This window comes from Lagenorhynchus albirostris, chromosome 21, assembly GCF_949774975.1.
Source record: "Lagenorhynchus albirostris chromosome 21, mLagAlb1.1, whole genome shotgun sequence".
Lineage (NCBI taxonomy): Eukaryota > Metazoa > Chordata > Mammalia > Artiodactyla > Delphinidae > Lagenorhynchus > Lagenorhynchus albirostris.
The window spans coordinates 2,331,963-2,351,840 of NC_083115.1; the positions used below are offsets into that span (position 1 = coordinate 2,331,963).

Genomic DNA, 19,878 nt, shown 5'->3' on the forward strand with positions numbered 1-19,878 from the left:
GGGAGGTGTTAGAAAGTGGGCTGAAAGCAGGGAGACTATTTTAAAAATTAAGGCAAGACGGGCTTCCCTGGTGGCGCAGTGGTTGAGAGTCCGCCTGCCGATGCAGGGGACACGGGTTCGTGCCCCGGTCCGGGACGATCTCACATGCCGCGGAGCGGCTGGGCCCGTGAGCCATGGCCGCTGAGCCTGCGCGTCCGGAGCCTGTGCTCCGCAACGGGAGAGACCACAGCAGTGAGAGGCCCGCGTACCGCAAAAAAAAAAAAAATTAAAATGTAGAAAATAGGGAGGGAGTGAAGAAGATGCAGGGGTCCAGCACAATCACTAACCTCCAGTTCATAGGACTTAGTGGAAGGCAATGCTAATACTTGAAATCAAAAATATACAAGTAACAGGTTTGGGGGAGGGGAGATAATAAAGTCAGTGTTTCTGAGGTAATGGGATATGTTTACCACAGGTAGATATACAAATTTGAAATTTAGGGATAAAAATGTAGATTTATGAGCCAGCCACATAAAGATGACAGTCCATGTACATCAACCATGAGAAAAAAAAAAGAATTTCCCTTCAATTTCATAAAATATACATTCTACTTTGAGTGCCCATGGAAAAAGTATAGGCCCATTTCAGATATTAAAATAATATAAAAATATCAAATAAAATATTAGCTGATTTTCAGAACAAAAAATTATATGGCAGTGAAACTACTCTGTACAATACTATAATGGTGGATACACGTTATTATACATTTGTCCAAACTTACAGAATGTACAACACCTAGGGGGAAGCCTGATGTAACCTATGGCCTCTGGATGATAATGATGTGCAATGTAGGATCATCAGTTGTAACAAGTGTACCGTCTGGTGGGGATGTTGGTGGTGGGGGAGGTGACACACGTGTGGGGGCAGGGGGTCTCTGGGACATCTCTGCACCTTCTGCCCAACTTTTCTGTGAGCCCAAAACTGCTTTAAAAAGTAAAGTCTATTTTTAAAAATCTTGAGCAAGTAGAGTTTATCCTAGCAATACCAGAACAGCTTAACACCGGAAAAATCTAACAGTGCAATTTCTCACTATAATGGGATAAAGGAAAAAATACATCACATGATAATCTCAATATATAAATAAAAAGCATTTGATAAAGTTCAAACCAATTTATGGTTTTAAAAGGACTCAGAAAACTGAACAGTAGAAAATATTCTTCACTTGACAAAGACTCTCTGATAAAAGCCTAGGGTAAACGCTCTTTTTGACAGGGAAACTTTAGTCTCAGAAGAGGGCAGAGATGTCCACTATCATCACAACTGTACAAACAGTACTGGAGATCCTAGCCAATGCAGTAAGACAGGAGAAAGAAATAAAAGGCATCAGGATTAGAAGGGAAAAGACAAAGCCATAATTATTTGCAACTAAAAATAACTTTTATACAGATAACACAATAGAGTCAAGATAAACTATTATAACTCATAAAAGTCCAGTAAGGTTCTCAGATACACAATTGACTTATAAACATTAATTAATACTTTCCCATGAGTAACAGCCAGTAAAAAAAAAAAAAAATTGTAGAAGTAAAATATATTGGAAAAAATGACATAAGTTAGGGGCTTCCCTGGTGGTGCAGCGGTTGAGAATCTGTCTGCCAACGCAGGGGACACGGGTTCGAGCCCTGGTCTGGGAAGATCCCACATGCCGCAGAGCAACTAGGCCTGTGAGCCACAACTACTGAGCCTGCGCATCTGGAGCTTGTGCTCCGCAACAAGAGAGGCCGTGACAGTGAGAGGCCCGCGCGCCGTGATGAAGGGTGGCCCCCGCTCACTGCAACTAGAGAAAGCCCACACGCAGAAATGAAGACCCAACACAGCCAAAATTAAATAAATAATTTTTTAAAAAATGACCTAAGTTACAATAGAACAAAACAACAAACTGTCTAGAAATTTTTTTAATGCACAACATCTACATGGGGAAAATATTTAAGTTATTTAAAAGCTTTACAGAAGACCTGAATAAATGGACAGATACAATACAGGGATGAATCTCACAGCCATATGTTGAGGGAAAGAAGTCAGACACCAAAGAGTATATACTATGTGACTACATTTATATGAAGTGCAAATAGGCAAAACTAATCTACAGTGAGAGAAGTCAGAATACTGGTTCCCTCAAAAGGATCAGAGCAGAAATAAATGAAATAGAAATGAAGAAAACAATAGCAAAGATCAATAAAACTAAAAGCTGGTTTTTTGAGAAGATAAACAAAACTGATAAACCTTTAGCCAGACTCATCAAGAAAAAAAAGGAGAGGACGCAAATCAATAAAATTAGAAACGAAAAAGGAGAAATCACAACTGACACCACAGAAATACAAAAGATTATAAGAGACTACCACAAACAAAAATATGCCAATAAAATGGACAACCACACAGAAATGGACAAATTATTGGAAAGGTACAATTTTCCAACAGTGAACCAGGAAGAATTAGAAAATATAAACAGACCTATCACAAGTAATGAAATTGAAACTGTAATTAAAAATCTTCTAACAAACAAAAGTCCAGGACCAGATGGCTTTACAGGTGAATTCTATCAAACATTTACAGAAGGGCTAACACCCATCCTTCTCAAACTCTTCCAAAAAACTGCAGAGAGAGGAACACTCCCAAATTTGTTCTACAAGGCCACTATCACCCTGATACCAAAACTAGACAAAGATATCACAAAAAAAGAAAATTACAGACCAATATCACTGATGAATATACAGGCAAAAATCCTCAACAAAATACTAGCAAACAGAATCCAACAACACATTAAAAGGATCATGCACCATGATCAAGTGGGATTTATCCCAGGAATGCAAGGATTCTTCAATATATGCAAATCAATCAATGTGATACACCATATTAACAAATTAAGGAATAAAATCTATATGATCATCTTGATAGAGGCAGAAAAAGCTTTTGATAAAATTCAACACTGATTTATGATAAAACCTCTCCAGAAAATGGGCATAGAGGGAAACTGCCTCAACGTAATAAAGGCCATATATGACAAAATCCACAGCAAACATCATGCTCAATGATGAAAAACTGAAAGCATTTCCACTAAGATCAGGAACAAGATGAGGAGGTCCACTCTTGCCACTCTTACTCAACATAGTTTTGGAAGTCCTAGCCATGGCAATCAGAGAAGAAAAAGAAATAAAAGGAATACAAATTGGAAAAGAAGAAGTAAAACTGTCACTGTTTGCCAATGACATGATACTATACATAGAAAATCCTAAAGATGCCCCCAGAAAACTACTAGAACTAATCAATGAATTTGGTAAAGTTGCAGGATACAAAATTAATGCACAGAAATCTCTTGCATTCCTATACATTAACAAGGAAAAATCAGAAAGAGAAATTAAGGAAACAATCTCATTTACCATCGTAACAAAAAGAATAAAATACCTAGGAATAAACCTACCTAAGGAGGCAAAAGACCTATACTCAGAAAACTATAAAACACTGATGAAAGAAATCAAAGATGACATAAACAGATGGAGAAATACACCATGTTCTTGGACAGGAAGAATCAATATTGTGAAAATGACTATACTACCCAAAGCAATCTACAGATTCAATGAAATCCTTATCAAATAGCCAATGGCATTCTTCACAGAATTATAACAAAAAATTTTACAATTTGTATAGAAACAGAAAAGACCCCAAATAGCCAAAGCAATCTTGAGAAAGAAAAACGGAGCTGGAGGAATAAGGATCCCTGACTTCAAACTATACTACAAAGCTACAGTAATCAAGACAGTATGGTATTGGCACAAAACCAGAAATATAGATCAATGGTACAGGATAGAAAGTCCAGAGATAAACCCACGCACCTATGTTCATCTAATTTATGACAAAGGAGGCAAGAACATAAAATGGAGAAAAGACAGCCTCTTCAATAAGTGGTGCTGGGAAAACTGGACAGCTACATGTAAAAGAATGAAATTAGAACACTTCCTAACACCACACACAAAAATAAACTCAAAATGGATTAAAGACCTAAATGTAAGGCCAGACACTATAAAACTCTTAGAGGAGGGCTTCCCTGGTGGCGCAGTGGTTGAGAGTCCACCTGCTGATGCAGGGGACATGGGTTCGTGCCCCTGTCCAGGAAGATCCCACATGCCACAGAATGGCTGGGCCCGTGAGCCATGGCCACTGAGCCTGCACGTCCGGAGCCTGTGCTCCGCAATGTGAGAGGCCATAGCAGTGAGAGGCCCGCGCACTGAAAATAAAAAAAGAAAAGAAAAAAAAACTCTTAGAGGAAAACATAGGAAAAACACTCTTTGACATAAACCACAGCAAGATCTTTTTTGACCCACCTCCTAGAGTAATGAAAATAAAAACAAAAATAAACAAATGGAACCTACTTAAACTTCAAAGCTTTTGCACAGCAAAGGAAACCATAAACAAGACGAAAAGACAACCCACAGAATGGGAGAAAATATTTGCAAACGAAGCAACAGACAAAGGATTAATCTCCAAAGTATATAAACAACTCATGTAGCTCAATTTCAAAAAAAAACCAAACAACCCAATTAATAAATGGGCGGAAGACCTAAGTAGACACTTCACCAAAGAAGACATACAGACGGCCAAGAGGCGCATAATAAGCTGCTCAACATCACTAATTATTAAAGAAATGTGAATCAAAAGTACAATGCGTTATCATCTCACACCAGTCAGAATGGCCATCATCAAAAAATCTACAAACAATAAACGCTGGAGAGGGTGTGGAGAAAAGGGAACCCTCATGCATTGTTGGTGGGAATGTAAATTGATACAGCCACTGTGGAGAACAGTATGGAGGTTCCTTATAAAACTAAATAGAACTACCATATGACACAGCAATCCCACTACTGGGCATATACCCTGAGAAAACCATAATTTAAAAGGACACATGTACCTCAATGCTCATTGCAGCACTATTTACAATAGCCAGGACATGAAAACAACCTAAATGCCCAATGACAGATGAATGGATAAAGATGATACATATATACAATGGAATATTACTCAGCCATAAAAAGGAACGAGATTGGGTCATTTGTAGTGAGGTGGATGGATCTAGAGTCTGTCATACAGAGTGAAGTAAGTCATAAAGAGGAAAACAGTTATTGTATATTAAGGCATATATATGGAATCTAGAAAAATGGTACAGATGAACCTATTTGCAGGGCAGGAATAGAGACGTAGATAGAGTGAAGGGACATGTGGACACAGGGTGGGAAGGGGAGGGTGGGACGAATTGGGAGATTAGGATTGACAAATATGCACTACCATGCATAAAATAGATAGCTAGTGGGAACCTGCTATAAAGCACAGGAAGCTCAGCTCAGTGCTCTGTGATGACCTAGAGGGGTGGGATGGGGTGGGGGTGGGAGGGAGGTCCAAGAGGAGGGGATATAGGTATACTTATAGCTGATTCACTTAATTGTACAGGAGAAACTAACACAACATGGTAAAGCAATTATACTCCAATAAAAAATAATAGGGCTTCCCTGGTGGCGCAGTGGTTGACAGTCCGCCTGCCGATGCAGGGGACGCGGGTTCATGCCCCGGTCCGGGAAGATCTCACAGGCCGCGGAGCGGCTGGTCCCGTGAGCCATGGCCGCTGAGTCTGCGCGTCCGAAGCCTGTGCTCCGCAACGGGAGAGGCCACAGCGGTGAGAGGCCCGCGTACCGCAAAAACAACAACAACAAAATAATAATAATAATTAAAAGAAAAAAAGAAGAAGCACCAGAGTCAAGCTCAAGGAAAAGCTCTCCAGAGAAGTGCCCCTTGAGCTGAGCTTTGAGGAAGGAGTTGAAAGGGGGGCAGTTGGGCAAGGTGGCAGTAGAGGAGGAGGACGGAGGAGGAAGGAAGGATAGGCCTCCAAAGGACATGTCTGAAGGCCCAAGGCTAGAAATAGCTTCCTTTAGAGAAGTTCAAGTAATTCCTATTTTTTTTTTTTTAATTCATAGCCAATTATTTTAAGCACTGATTTTTGGTTTTTTGGCTGTGTTGGGTCTTTGTTGCTGCGTGTGGGCTTTCTCTAGGTGCGGCAAGCGGGGGCTACTCTTAATTGCGGTGCGTGGGCTTCTCATTGCAGTGGCTTCTCTTGTTGCGGAGCACGGGCTCTAGAGCGCAGGCTCAGTAGTTGTGGTGCACGGGTTCAGTTGCTCCGCGGCATGTGGAATCTGCTTGGACCAGGGCTCAAACCCGTGTCCCTGCATTGGCAGGCAGATTCTTAACCACCGCACCACCAGGGAAGTCCCAAGTAATTCTTTAAAGCAGATACAAAGGGTAAAGTTGAAAAATAAATAGTGGGAAATACAGCTTAAGAATCAGGAAGAAGTTATATCTTGAAGGGCCTTGTGTGCTGAATTTGAACTTTGTCCTGAAAGCTACGGGAAGCTCTTGAAAGATTTTAAGTAGGAAATAGATGATACAATTTGCTTTTCAGAAAGATCATTTTATCAGTAATGTTGAGGACACATAGGAGGGTTGAGTAGATTGTAGGGAAACCAGTTAGAAGACTACTGCAGTAGTGCCTGATAGAGGTGATGAGAGTCTGAATTTAGGCAGTGAGAGTGGCTGTAGAAATGAAATTGAGGGAGGACAGGGAGAGAGGGAGGGATTGACACAAGAGGTAATAAAAAGAGACTTGGGAGAACCTGAAGACTAACTGAGTGTGAGGGATGAGTGAGAATGAGAATAGAGAAAGATTCCCAGGCTTCTAGGTTAGGTATCTGGCGATTTGACGATGCCACTTACTGAGACAGAAGCCAGAATTGGAACAGAAAGACGATGTGTTTGGTTTGAGGCATATTTAATTTGGTGTGTCTATGAGACATCCAAGTGGAGATGTCAGATAAATGGATATCTGGGTCTGGAGTTCAGCAGTGATCAGGGCTGAAGATAAAGACTTAGAAGTCACCAGAATAAAAATGGTGGCTGAAACCCTGGGTTAAGGAGAGTGCTTAGTTAAAAAACAAATTAGGGAACACCGATTTAGCAGGTCATCAGAAGAAGAGGAAGCCTTGAAAGATATTAAGAAGAAATGTCCAGAAAGGCAGAAGGAAAACATAATGATAAGCACCATTTTGGGGGATACCTATTGCCTTCTAGTGAATGGCCTGGGACCTTTATATACATCATTTCACTGAATTCTTATGGCAACCCTAGAAGGTACATGTTTTCAAACAGAAAAACTTAAGTTCTGAAAAGTTAAGTAATTTGACAAGTGTATGTTTGGCCTCTGGAGTCAGATGAGACCTAGATTGAAAACCGACCTCCCAGTAGCTATGGGATGTGTGCAGATTTGTAATCTCTCTGAGTCTCGATTTCCTCGTCCACATAGGATACAAATAGAACCTACCTCTGGGATTGTTGTGAGGATTAGATGAGATAGCATATGTAAATTGCCTGGCACTGAGTGGGTACTCGATACCTGATAGCTTTATCCTTATTAATAACTATAACCACATATAACTATGTTAACAAGTTACTGTCTCTTCTTTAGCTTCAAATTCTCACCTAAGGTCCTTAGTGTACAACTGAGAGCTGAGCCGGGCGAAACTATTATAAGGCTTTGCTAAAGACTTAGGCATAGCTAGATGGGAATGAACACAGAGAGCAACGTAATGCTTGAAAATCTGAAAGTGTATCACTTCATCTTAGGATCCCCTGCAGGGCAGTACTGCCTTCCTGACTAGTCCTTGGGAGAAGCCATTTTTCCATACCACCAGGGAGCATCATCAAATAGTCAGTACACCTAAAAGCCCAGCAAGAGTGTGGTCCCACAGGAAGTCAGGAGTTCTCACCCAAGTCTAAGACCCACCTTCCAAGATCTTGACATCTGTCTGAGGAACTGCCCTTTCCAGATGATTGATGCAGGGATGCTCACTTTCTCCAGAGAAAATCATGTCTACCTCTACGAGGATGGTCTTACACTATGGCCTCAACAGTAGAGCCTTATTAGAACACAACAGAATAAGCCCAATGAGGGTTATACCCTTTTCGTAATTCCTAGAAAAGATGAGATTCCTTATACAAACTCTTCTTAATCTTTCAAAACCCTGCTACGCAAAGTCACTCTGAAAAGTGAGTTTGGATAAAGCCAGAAACTGACTATAGTCCAAGTACAACAACAAGACATATAGCAAAAGGGACCTACCAGATTGAAAGTAAGAAAAATATTTTGTCAGTATAATCGAGAAAGAACCATAAATGTATGTCTTAAAAATTAAAAGATGTAAGTAGATACAGAAATGAATAAATTATTGGTTAGTGTTCAAAAATTTGTAGAAATAAAATATATTGGAAAAAATGGCCTAAGTTACAATAGATCAAAACAACAAAGTGTCTAGAAAATTTTTTAATGCACAACATCTACATGGGGAAAATATTTAAGTTATTTAAAGCTTTATGGAAGACACGAATAAATGGACAGATACAATACGTGGATGAATCTCACAGCCATATGTTGAGGGAAAGAAGTCAGACACCAAAGAGTATATACTATGTGACCACATTTATGTGAAGTGCAAATAGGCAAAACTAATCTACAGTGAGAGAGGTCAGAACGCTGGTTCTTTTTGGTGGTGGTGGTGGGGGTAATTGCATGGGAGGGAAGGTCCAGAGGGTGTAAGTTGCAGGAGTGGGTGGCTCAGACCCCTTCAACACTAACTGATGCTGCTTCCTCTTCCTCTTTCTCAATCCATGCCTATGGCCTCTTGGGGGTGCTCTTTATGGCCAGTGGACTAAAGAAGAAAATACTGAAGGCTGGTTTGTGGATGGCTCTGCATGACATGCTGATGCCACCTGGAAGTAAATAGCTGCAGCACTGCAGCCCCACTCGGGTAGCTCGGAAACACAGAAGTGAAGGCCAAGCCTCTCAGTGAGCATTACAATTCTTGTCCACTTTGTCTGGAATAAGAAATGGCCAGAAGTATGGATCTACTCTGATTCCTGGGCTGTCACTCATGGGTGGCTGGATGATAAGGGACATGGAAGGAGTGGGCAAGGAAGTTTGGAGGAGAGGCACGTCCCAGAATGGGCAGAGACTGAAGATACTTGTGTCTCCTGTCAATGCCCACAGAGGAGAGCCACTGCAGGGAGCCTGTTAATAACAAGGCGGGCAAAATTACATGGTAAGTGGATGCTGGTCAGTTTCTCTGCTCGGCCACCACACTGTTTGTTCAATAGTATGACCTTCCTCTGACCAAGGCAGAGATGGATAATGCTGCTGTTAACCAGCCAGCAGAGACACCCATGAGCCCCCAGCGTGGCACTGTTCCCAGGGAGACAAGCCAGCCAAATGACGGCAGCTTGATTATAGTGGAAGAGGCAGAGATTCATCCTGGGCATCATTCCACTGGAACAGCTCCGCATTCGGGATATGGACTTGCTCTCCCCATCTGCCTCTGTCAGCACCACTGTCTGCAGACCCATAGAACCACACTCCCTCCAGCACTGCTTCTGATGAAGGAGCTCATTTCACAGCAGAGGAAGTGCAACCGCATACTCTATCGTCCGGAAGTGGCTGGGAAAACAGAAATTGGAGTGGCTTAATGAAGACACAGTTACAGTACCAGTTGGGACACAACATCCTGAAAGGATGGGATTCTGCCTTATTATGATGCAGTCTACACATTGAATCAAAGGACATTATATGGTGTTATCTCTGCCACAGTGAGAATGCATGGGTCTGGGATTGAAAGGGTGAAAGAAGAGACTTTGCTCACTATATATACAAAAAAAAGCCTTGCAGAATTTTTGCTTCCCACACTGACAGTCTTGAGCTCTGCTGGTCTGGAGGTCTTAGTGCCCAAGGAGGGAACACTTCAACCAGAAGCGTTCCGTTTAATTGGAGCATGAGACTGCCACCTGCCCCTTCTGGGCTCCTGATGCCACTGAGCCAACAGGCCAGGAGAGTGTTTACTCTACTGATTAGAATGATTGATCCTGATTTCCAGGAAGAAATTGAGTTGCTGCTGTACAATCGGGGCAGTGAGAACTGTGTCTAGAACCCAGGGGATTCTCTGGAGCGTCTCTTGGCACTTTTATGTGCAATAGTTAAGATTAATGTAAAATTACAGCAAAAAAAAAAAAGGCTGTATGATTTTGGATTTGGATTTTTTAGGAATGAAGATTTGGATCACAGCACCTGGCAAAGAATCCCGACCAGCTGAGGCTCTGGCTGAGGGCAGGGGAAACATGGAATGCGTAGTGGGGAAAGCAAGCCATCTGATCAATTCCAGCCTCACGGAAGACAAAGGTGTCAGGTACAGAAACAAGGACGCAGGGGCTGTGTGCAGTTTCTCTTTGCTTGTTACGTGTGTGCTTACTTGTACATGCAATCCATTTCCTTCTCTCTCCTTCTTCCTAATATTATTTCATATACAGGTTGTTGGAGATAAAACTTTATAATTTAGTGCGACTTTATTTGGGGAGTCATTCATACAGCTGGTGATGGATACAGTGACTGTATCTCTTGATTTGGGGGAAGGGTGAGAACATTTTCATTTCTGTGCAGGATGCTCATATCTTGTTAGGTGGAAACGGAGTTGCTTTGTTGTTGGAAGGAAGTCTAAGTGTATGTGGGAGGACAGATACGGAAGCTGACGGTCAAAGGGCTGGGCTCTGCGCATCACCGGCTTATTGCCTGTTCATCCCAAATCCACCCTTCATGGTCCTGTTTTTGATGCTGGAACATCTCCGCCTTGCCGGCTGGCCCGGTTATCAGCTTTGTCACTGGGAACACTGGAGGGACACAGAGGAGGAGGGGCTCTTCCTGCTGCTCGGATGTGCTCCTATTGGGGGCCCACGCCCGGAGGCAGTTTCTCAGTGAGTTGTGTGCAGTGACCCATGCAGGGAGGCCACATCCTGTGAGAGCCAGCATCATCCCAACAAACTGGGAGACAGTTTGTGATGGGAAAAATCTGACTGCTGCCCTCACCCCACAGCCAGCTCTTCCTGGAGAGGGAGAGCCACTTCTGAGAGACCTCCTGGGCCCCATGAGAAGATCACATTTAATTTAAGCTGATTACAGCCCTAGTTTCCTCGTGGATAATTGTGAGGGCTACCAAAGGCTGTATCTCAACAACCTAAACCCACTGAATTGTAAGAAACACCATGATTTCATGTACCAGTAAGAAAAAAATGCCCGCAACTGCCCTTTGGCGCCACGTCTTAGCAGTAATCGCCATGACAAAGGAACGAGTCACACCAGCCTCTTGTTGCTTTAAGGTTTTCAGCCACCCTGAGGGACCTGGCAGTTCCTCTTGCCTTCCACTGCATTGCTTGGCATGCGAGATAGACCTTTGTCCTTTGGCTTGTGTTTCAGTGACAGACAGGCTCGCCTTTTTGTAGGTATATTCTGTTCTTATGACCCATTAGAATTTGGTAGAATTATGGTCATATCTCCACATGAAATATTTATTTGACCAATATCAGATTTATGCTCACTGCTGTTTCTATGCGTTTCTGCGTACACAATACATTTGTGTCAAGTTGAATCAAAGGGTAATCTTTCTGGGACTTCCTGGCGGTCCAGTGGTTAGGACTCCGTGCTTCCACTGCAGGGGGCACGGGTTCGATCCACGGTTGAGGAACTAAGATCCTGCGTGTCATGTGGCGAGGCCAAAGGAAAAAAAAAAAAAGAAAAAGGGTAATCTTTCTGAAGAGATTTTTAAAGGCAATTAGATTCAACGTGGGTAGTACCAAGTGTACATGGCTCAACTGAATGACAGATATGACCAAGTTCACATACGCAAATGACAACTGTAAGTCAATAACCACAACTGTGACATGACATTGATTCAAAAACATGTCCCACGTTGAAAAAATTACACCCTTTTTATCGCTGATGAAACATGTATTTCAAGTAAAGTTAGTCCAGTGCCCGGCACATTGCAACCAATCTACACATGCTGGTCCTGCTCCAGATACATCTTTCAAAGACAGTGTTTTCCTTCTAGAATGCACTATCCAATAGAGTAGTCACCTGCCACACATGGCTATTCACATTGAAAATGCAATTAAATAACAAGTAAGATGAAAAATCTAGTTCCTCAGTTGCACTCACCACATTTCAAGTCTCAGCTGCCCCCTTACTGGACAGTGCAGATTGGATGGCTCTTGTTGCCACACGAAGTTCTATTGAGGAGCACTTTTCTAGAAACTTCTATTAATAAGACATATATGTATATATTTTTGGATAAAATTGAAACTTTATTCTTCATAACATATGCAGATATTAAATTAAATACTCAACATAGAAAGCTTCTAAAAGTAAATGTAGATTATGAAAATATCTTCAGCAACTTGGAATAGGCAAAAATCCATATCTTTGTTTTTAACAATTTTTAATCTGAGATTGGCGTCAAGATGACACGGGGTGAGGAGGGTAAAGAGGATGCTACCTATTATTTATTAATCAGAATGCGTATAGAAGAAAAGGATAAGATAAAACCAGCATCGCTAATTAGAAAACAGATTGTCAATTTGTACCGAGCACTTCTTTTTTTTGAAGTATAGTTGACTTACAATATTATATTAGTTTCAAGTGGACAACATAGTGATTCACAATTTTTAAAGATTAAACTCCATTTAAAGTAATTACAAATCACAGCCATATTTTCCTGTGCTGTGCAATAGATCCTTGTAGCTTATTTTATACATAATAGTTTGTACCTTTTAATCCCCTACCCCCATCACATCCCTCCCCCGTCCCTCTCCCCTCCCCCCCCCAACCATTGGGTTGTTCTCTATATCTGTGAGTCTGTTTCTGTTTTGTTATGTACCTTCATTTGTTTTGTTTTTAGATTCCACATATAAGTGATAACACAGAGTGTTTGTCTTTCTCTGTCTGACTTATTTTACTAAGCATAATGCCCTCCCGGTCCATCCCTGTTGCTGCAATAGACATACACTTCTTATATACACAGAATATATTACTAAGTGTCCATGTCACTCCCATTCTTTCCATTTCTACCATTACCGTCTCTGCCCACACCTTCCTCTTCTCCCCAAGCCCCAGCCCAACACCCATCCACAAAAATGGGCTTCTACCTCCAGGGATTTTTTGCTCTTTTTTTAAAAAACTATTAATTTTAAAATAACTATAGATTCACAAGAAGTTCCAAACAATTACAGATTTACAAGAAGTTGCAAATACTCTATAGAGAGGTCCCACACACCTTGCACCTAGTTTTTCTCAATGGTCACATCTTACAAAAACCAGGTAACTGACACTGATTCAATGTGTGCGTATAGCTCTGTATCATCACGTGCAGATTTGTGCAACCACCGGCAGAATCAAGATACAGAACCATTCTATTACCAGAAATACCTCCCTTGGGTTATGCCTTAAACACCCCCCCTCCACCCCTCCAACGTTACTAATTCCAGGAAATCACTAATTTCCCTTTATTCTCCATCTCATAACACAGTCATTTTGAGAACATTGTATAAATGGAACTACACAGTATGTGACCCTTTGAGACTGGCTTTTTTTTTTTCACTCAGCATAACGTCCTTGAGGTCTATCCAAATTGTCGCATGTGTCAATAGTTTGTGTCTTTTTATCACTGAGTAGTACTCCACGTTATGATGTATCACAGTCTGTTTAACTATTCACCTGTTGTGGGAAATGTTGCTTCCAGTTTTTGGCTCTTAAAAATAAAGCTGCAATGAACACCTTCCTGTGTGGACGTAAGATTTCATTTCTCTAGGATAAATGCCAGGAATGTGATTGTTGAGTCATATGGTATCTATTTAGTTCTTTTAAGAAACTGCCAAACGATTCCAGGGCACCACTTTATACACCATGAGCAACGTCTGAGTGATTCAGCTCCCCACAGGTTCACTAACACTTGATATTGTCACCATTTTAAAATTTACTTGCTTTGTAAGTGATAATGATATTGTATCACTAATTGTTTTAATTTGAATTTCTATTGAACATCTCTTTACATGATTGCCACCTGTGCATCCTTTTTTTTCGTGAAATATCTCTCCATGGCTTTTGTCCATTTTCTAATCAGATTGTCAGTAAAAAAAAAAAAAAAAAGTGAAGTTTTGAGAATGCTTTATATATTCTAGATGAATCCTTTGTGAGATACATGGTTTGCAAATATTTTCTCCAAATCTATAGCTTGTCTTTTCATTCTCTTAAGTATCTTTCACAGGGCAAAAGTTTTCAATTTTGATGACGTCTACTTTATTGAGTTTTAAAATTTTATGGGCCATGATTTTGATATGTCTGAAAACTTCACCAAGCTCTACATCCTGAAAATTTTCTGTATTTTTCCTAAAAGTTTTGTAGTTTTACACTTAAATCTATGATCCATTTTGAGATATTTTTTATATAAAGTGTGAGACAGGTCAAATTTTTAATTTTTGCTAATGGATATCCAACCATTTGTTGAAAAGACTAATCTTCCTCCATTGAATTACTTTTGCACCTTTGTCAAAAATCTGTTGGTTGTACTTGTATGGGTCTATTTCCGGTTCCTCTTTTCTGTTCAGTTGATCTGTGTGTCTACTTTTCTAACCACTAGAATCTCTTGAAACTGGTAGAGTCATTAATCCAGTTCACACTTCTCTTTCAGAATTATTTTAGCTATTTAGCTCCTTTGTCTCTCCATATAAATATAAGAATAATCTTGCCTATATCTACCAAAAGTATTGCTTGGATTCTGATAAAAATTGTATTAAACCTATCAACTTGGGGAGAACTGGTACTTTAAAATGTTGAGTCATCCAATCCACAACATGGTATTTCTCTCCATTTATTTAGTTCTTTGGATTCTTTCATCAGCATTTTATAGTTTTCAGCATACAGGTCCTATACATGTTTTGTTAGGTTTACACCTAAGTATCTTTTTTTTTTTTTTTGCCTTCGGATCCATTTTTATTTTATGATTTTCAAATTTCTTATTATTCTCATTTTTTTATACAATTTTAAAGGTTACACTTCATTTACAGTTATTACAAAGTATTGGCTCTATTCCCTGTGTTGCACACACACCCTTGTAGCCTGTCTTACCCCCAATAGTTTGTACCTCCCACTCCCCCTCCCCTACAATGCCCCTCCCCACTGCCCCCCTCCCTGGTAACCACCAGTTTGTTCTCTACGTCTGTGAGTTTGCTTCATTTTTGTTATATTCACTAGTTTGTTGTATTTTTAGATTCCACATATAAGTGATATTATACAGTATTTGTCTTTCTCTGTCTGACTTCTTTTACTAAGCATAATGCCCTCCAAGTCCATCCATGTTGCTGCCAATGGCAACATTTCATTCTTTTTTATGGCTGAGTAGTATTCCATTGTATAGATGTACCACATCTTCTTTATCCACTCATCTGTTGATGGACACTTAGGTTGCTTCCATATCTTGGCTATTGTAAATAATGCTGCTACAAACAGTGGAGTGTATGTATCTTTTCAAATTAGTGTTTTTGTTTCCTTCAGATGAACACACAGGAGTGGAATTGCTGGATCATATGGTAATTCTATTTTTAGGTTTTTGATGAATCTCTATATTGTTTTCCACAGCAGTTGCACCAATTTACATTCCCACCGACAGTGTGCAAGTGTTCCCTTTTCTCCACATCCTTGCCAACATTTGTTATTTATGTTCTTTTTGATGATAGCCATCCTGACAGGTGTGAGGTAGTATCTCATTGTGGTTCTGATTTGCATTTCCCTGATGATTAGCAATGTCAAGCATCTTTTCATGTGCCTGTTGGCCAACTGCATTTCCTCTTTGGAAAAATTGTCTATTCAGTTCTTCTGCCCATTTTTTAATCAGGTGGTTGTTTTTTTTTACATTGAGTTGTATGAGCTGTTTATATATGTTGGATATTAATACACCTAAGTATTAATTTGGTTTTGAGTAATTATAAATGCTAGTGTATTTTTAATTTGGGGTTTCATGTGCTCATCTAGTATAGAATTTTGAACGTTTATCTTTGTATTCTGTGACTTTGCTTAAGTCACTTTTTAGCTTTAGGAGAGCTTTTGTAGATTCTTCGGGATTTCTACATAAACCATCATGTCATCTGCAAATAGGGACAGTTTTATCTCTTCATTTCCCATCCCTATGCCTTTTATTTCCTTTTCTTGCCTTATTGTGCTAACACTCCTACTACTATGTTGAACAGCAGGGGTGAGAGAGGACATCCCTGCTTTATTTGAAATGTAAGGGGAAAGCACTCAGTCTTTCACCATTAAGTAAAGTGGTTGCTGCTGGGTTTTTGTAGATTGTAGATGACTATTTATTCAGTTGAGGAAGTTTCCTTCTATTTCCATTTTTCTAAGCCTTTTATCTTGAATGGGTGTTAAATGCTGTCCAGAGTTTTTCTGCATCAACTGATATGATCGTGTGATTTTTCTTCTTTAGCCTCTTAATATGTGATTACACTGATGGATTTCCAAATACTGAACCAGCTTTGTATCCATGGAAAAAAAATCACACTTGGTCATGGGTTACAACACTGTTGAATTTTCATTAATATTCTGTTAAGGATTTTTGCATCTATATTCATGAGGATGTGTTAACTTTCATTTTCTGTACTGTTTTTGTCTAGTTTGGTACAATGTTAATAGTGCCTTCACAAAATGAATTGGGAAGTATTTCCTCCTATTCTGTTTTCTGCAAGAGATAGTGTAGCATGTGTTAATTCTTTCATTGTTTGGTAGAACTTTCCAATGTAACCATCTGGGCCTGGAGATCTCTTTTTCAGGGATTTTTAAATTACAAATTCAATTTCCTTCATGGCTATAAGGCTATTCAAATTATTTCATATTTGATGAGTTGTGGTAGCTTGTGCTTTTCAAGGAATTGGTTCACCTAATCTAAGCTGTCACATTTATTGCATAGAGTTGTTCACAGTATTCCTTTCCTATTCTTTTGATACCTGCAACATTGATAATATCATCTTGTTTTATTCCTGATATTGATAATTTGTGTCTTCTCTCTTTGATCTTAACAGAGAAGCAGCTCATTGTTTTATTGATTTTGTTTTCCTTTTTGTCAATGCCTTTGACTTCTGGTCTTATCTTTCTTGTTTTGTTCCTTCTGCTTGCTTTTGATTATTTTGCTCTTCTTTTTTTTAAGTCCTTGAGGTCATTTGGTGTTATAAATTTCTCTTTCAATTGGTTTAGCCGTATCCCACAAATTTTGATATGTTGTATTTTTATTTTCATTCAGTTCAATGTAGTCTTAAAATTTCCTGTGAGACTTCCTCTTTGGTCCATGAGCTATATAGAAGCATTTTTTTTTTAGTTTGCGTGTGTTTGGGATTTTCCTGCTATATTTCTGTTACTCATTCCTGGCGTGATTCCACTGTGGTCAGAGAACACACTCTGTATATAAATTTTTGTAAGTTTTTTGAGGTTTGTCTTATGAGCCAGGATTTGGTCTATCTTAGTATATGTTCCATGGGTGCTTGAAAGGAATATGTATTCTGTTGTTGTTGGGGGAAGGCTCTATAAATGTTGATGAGATTCTGTCGGGTGATGGTGCTGTTGAGTTCTTCTATATCCTTTATATATTGCTGATTTTATATAGTTGTTCTATGAATTGTTAACATCCCCAACTATACTTGTGGACTTGTCTTTTCCACCTTGCAGCTCTATCAGTTTTGCTTCATATATTTTGCATCTCTGTTGTTTGGTGCATATAGATTTAGGGTTGCTATGTCTTTCCATGGACTGCTGCAATTTATTACTATGATGTTCTTCCCTGTCACTGGTAATTTTCTTAGCTCTGAAGTATAATTTATCTGATATTAATATAGTCACTCCTGCATTTTTTGATTAATGTTTGCATGGCATATCTCTTCCATCCTTTTACTTTCAACTTGCTTTGATCATTATATTTGAAATGAGATTCTTGTAGACAGCATATATTGGGGTCTCTTTCAGATCTGCTCTCCAATATCTATCTTTTAATTGCTGCATTTCAGTCTATTTACATTAAATATAATTATTGATGTGTTAAGGCTCAAGTCTCCCATTTCATTTTAGGTTGCTTTGTTTTTTCTCTGTGCTTCTAGCTTCTCTTTTTCTTTTTCCTCCTCTTCTATAAGTTTCTTGAACATTTTTTAGGATTCCATTTCAATTTATTTATGGTGTTTTTGAGTGTACCTCTTTGTATACCTTTTTCAGGTTGCTCTAGGTATTCTATTATATATGCATATCTTATCACAGTTTGATACCTGAGCCTAAAGTGTCAATTTATGAATTCCCTCTGAATTCAAGTGAAGTATAGGAACCTTGCCTCTTTGTATCTTTTACTCTATCCCATTTATAGTAAAATTGCCTTAAATACTTCCTGTACATACACTGAGAACCATATCAAACCATGTTATAATTTCTGCTTCAACCACCAACATAACTTAGAAAACTCCAGAAAAGAAAGTCTATTATATTTATCCATATTTTTAGTCTTTCTCTTATTCTTTCTAACTTACTGAAGTTCCAAGAATGCTTCTTTTATCCTTTTCACTCTGCTTAGAGAGCTTCCTTTAGCCATTCTTTTAGGGTGTGTCTACTGGCTACAAATTCTCTTCATTTTCTTTGATTTGAGAATGTTGTGACTTCCCCCTTCATTCAGAAGGCATTCCTGAATATACCTCTAGTAAATTTTAGCTGGACACAGGATTTTGGGTTGACAGTTCTTTTCTACCAGAACCTGAAAAATGTGCCACTTCTTCTGACTTCCATGGTTTCTGATGAGAAATCTGCTATCATTCAAATAGTTTCCCGCCTCCCATAACTAAGGTGTATCTCTTGTAGTTTTACACATTTTTTTCCCTTTATCTTTAGTTTTTAGGGGTTTGACTGTATGTGTCTTCATATACACTTCTTTCTTTGTGAGAGTTTACCCTGTTTGGGGTTTGCTCAGCTTGTTGAATATACAGGTTTATATTTTTTGCCAAATTTGAAGGATTTACAGGTATTCGTTCTTTGAATACTTTTCAGCTACACCTCTTTTCTGCTCTCCTTTTTGGGACTTAGATGACATAAATATTAGCTCTTTTGTTATAGCCCCACAGGGCTTTGAGGCTCTGCTGTTGTTTTTTCCCAATGTTTTCTTTCTATCGTTCTGTTTTCAAGTTCACTGATTTGTTCCCCTCCATTCTGCTGCTGAGGCTATCCATTGGTATTTTTTACTTCATTTATTTTACTTCATGTATTTTTCAGTCCTAAAATTTCTACTTGGTTCTTCTTTACATCTTCTGTTTCTTTGCTGAGACTTTCTATTTTTGTTTGTTTGTTTCAAGCTAGTTCATAATTATTGTTTGAAGCATGTTTAAATGATGGCTGCTTTGAAATCCTTTTCAGATAATTCTAAATCTCTGCCATTGGGTGTCTGTGTCTGTTGGGTTACCTTTTCTCAGTTGAGGTTTCCTAACTCTTGGTATGACGAGTGATTTTGGAATAAGACCTGGACATCTGAGTCTCAGGTTATGAGACTCTGGCTTTCATTTAATTCCTGTCTTAGCAGGCCTCCTCTGATATCCAGTGGGGGAAGCAGGGTGCTATCTCATCACCACCAAGTGGGAGTGGAAGTCCAGGCTTCCCGAGTGGGAAGAGCTCTTCCTCACTGTTGGTTGGCAATAGGAGTCCTGGCTCCCCAGTAGGTCTGCTGTCACCTGGGGGCAGGAACGCCTCATTCCTGCTGGGCATTCCCCACGTGGTCTCCCCTGATACCAGCAGGAGAGGCCTTGTTACTGTCCAGCATCAATGAAAGTCCCAGTTCCTCACCCCATCACTCCAGTGGGGCACTTAATTATGGCCTGATGTGTGTGGAAGTTTAAGTTTCCCCCTTGGTCTTTGCAAGCAGG

At 39.6% G+C, this 19,878-nt stretch overlaps 1 protein-coding gene across 2 annotated transcripts in view; it reads right to left on the reverse strand.

The window, feature by feature from the left end:
• Positions 1-8,435: 8,435 nt before the first annotated feature.
• Positions 8,436-19,878, reverse strand: part of IKBKB (inhibitor of nuclear factor kappa B kinase subunit beta) — a 62,021-nt gene continuing 50,578 nt past the window's right edge. The window contains exon 22 of one of the 2 annotated variants that reach the window (XM_060136685.1): positions 8,436-9,562. In XM_060136685.1, the coding sequence (XP_059992668.1) occupies positions 9,512-9,562 (51 nt within the window). In that variant the 3' untranslated portion in view covers positions 8,436-9,511. Of the gene's footprint in view, positions 9,563-12,106; positions 12,206-19,878 lie in introns of those variants that run through there. The other variant, XM_060136683.1, reaches the window with a different exon arrangement.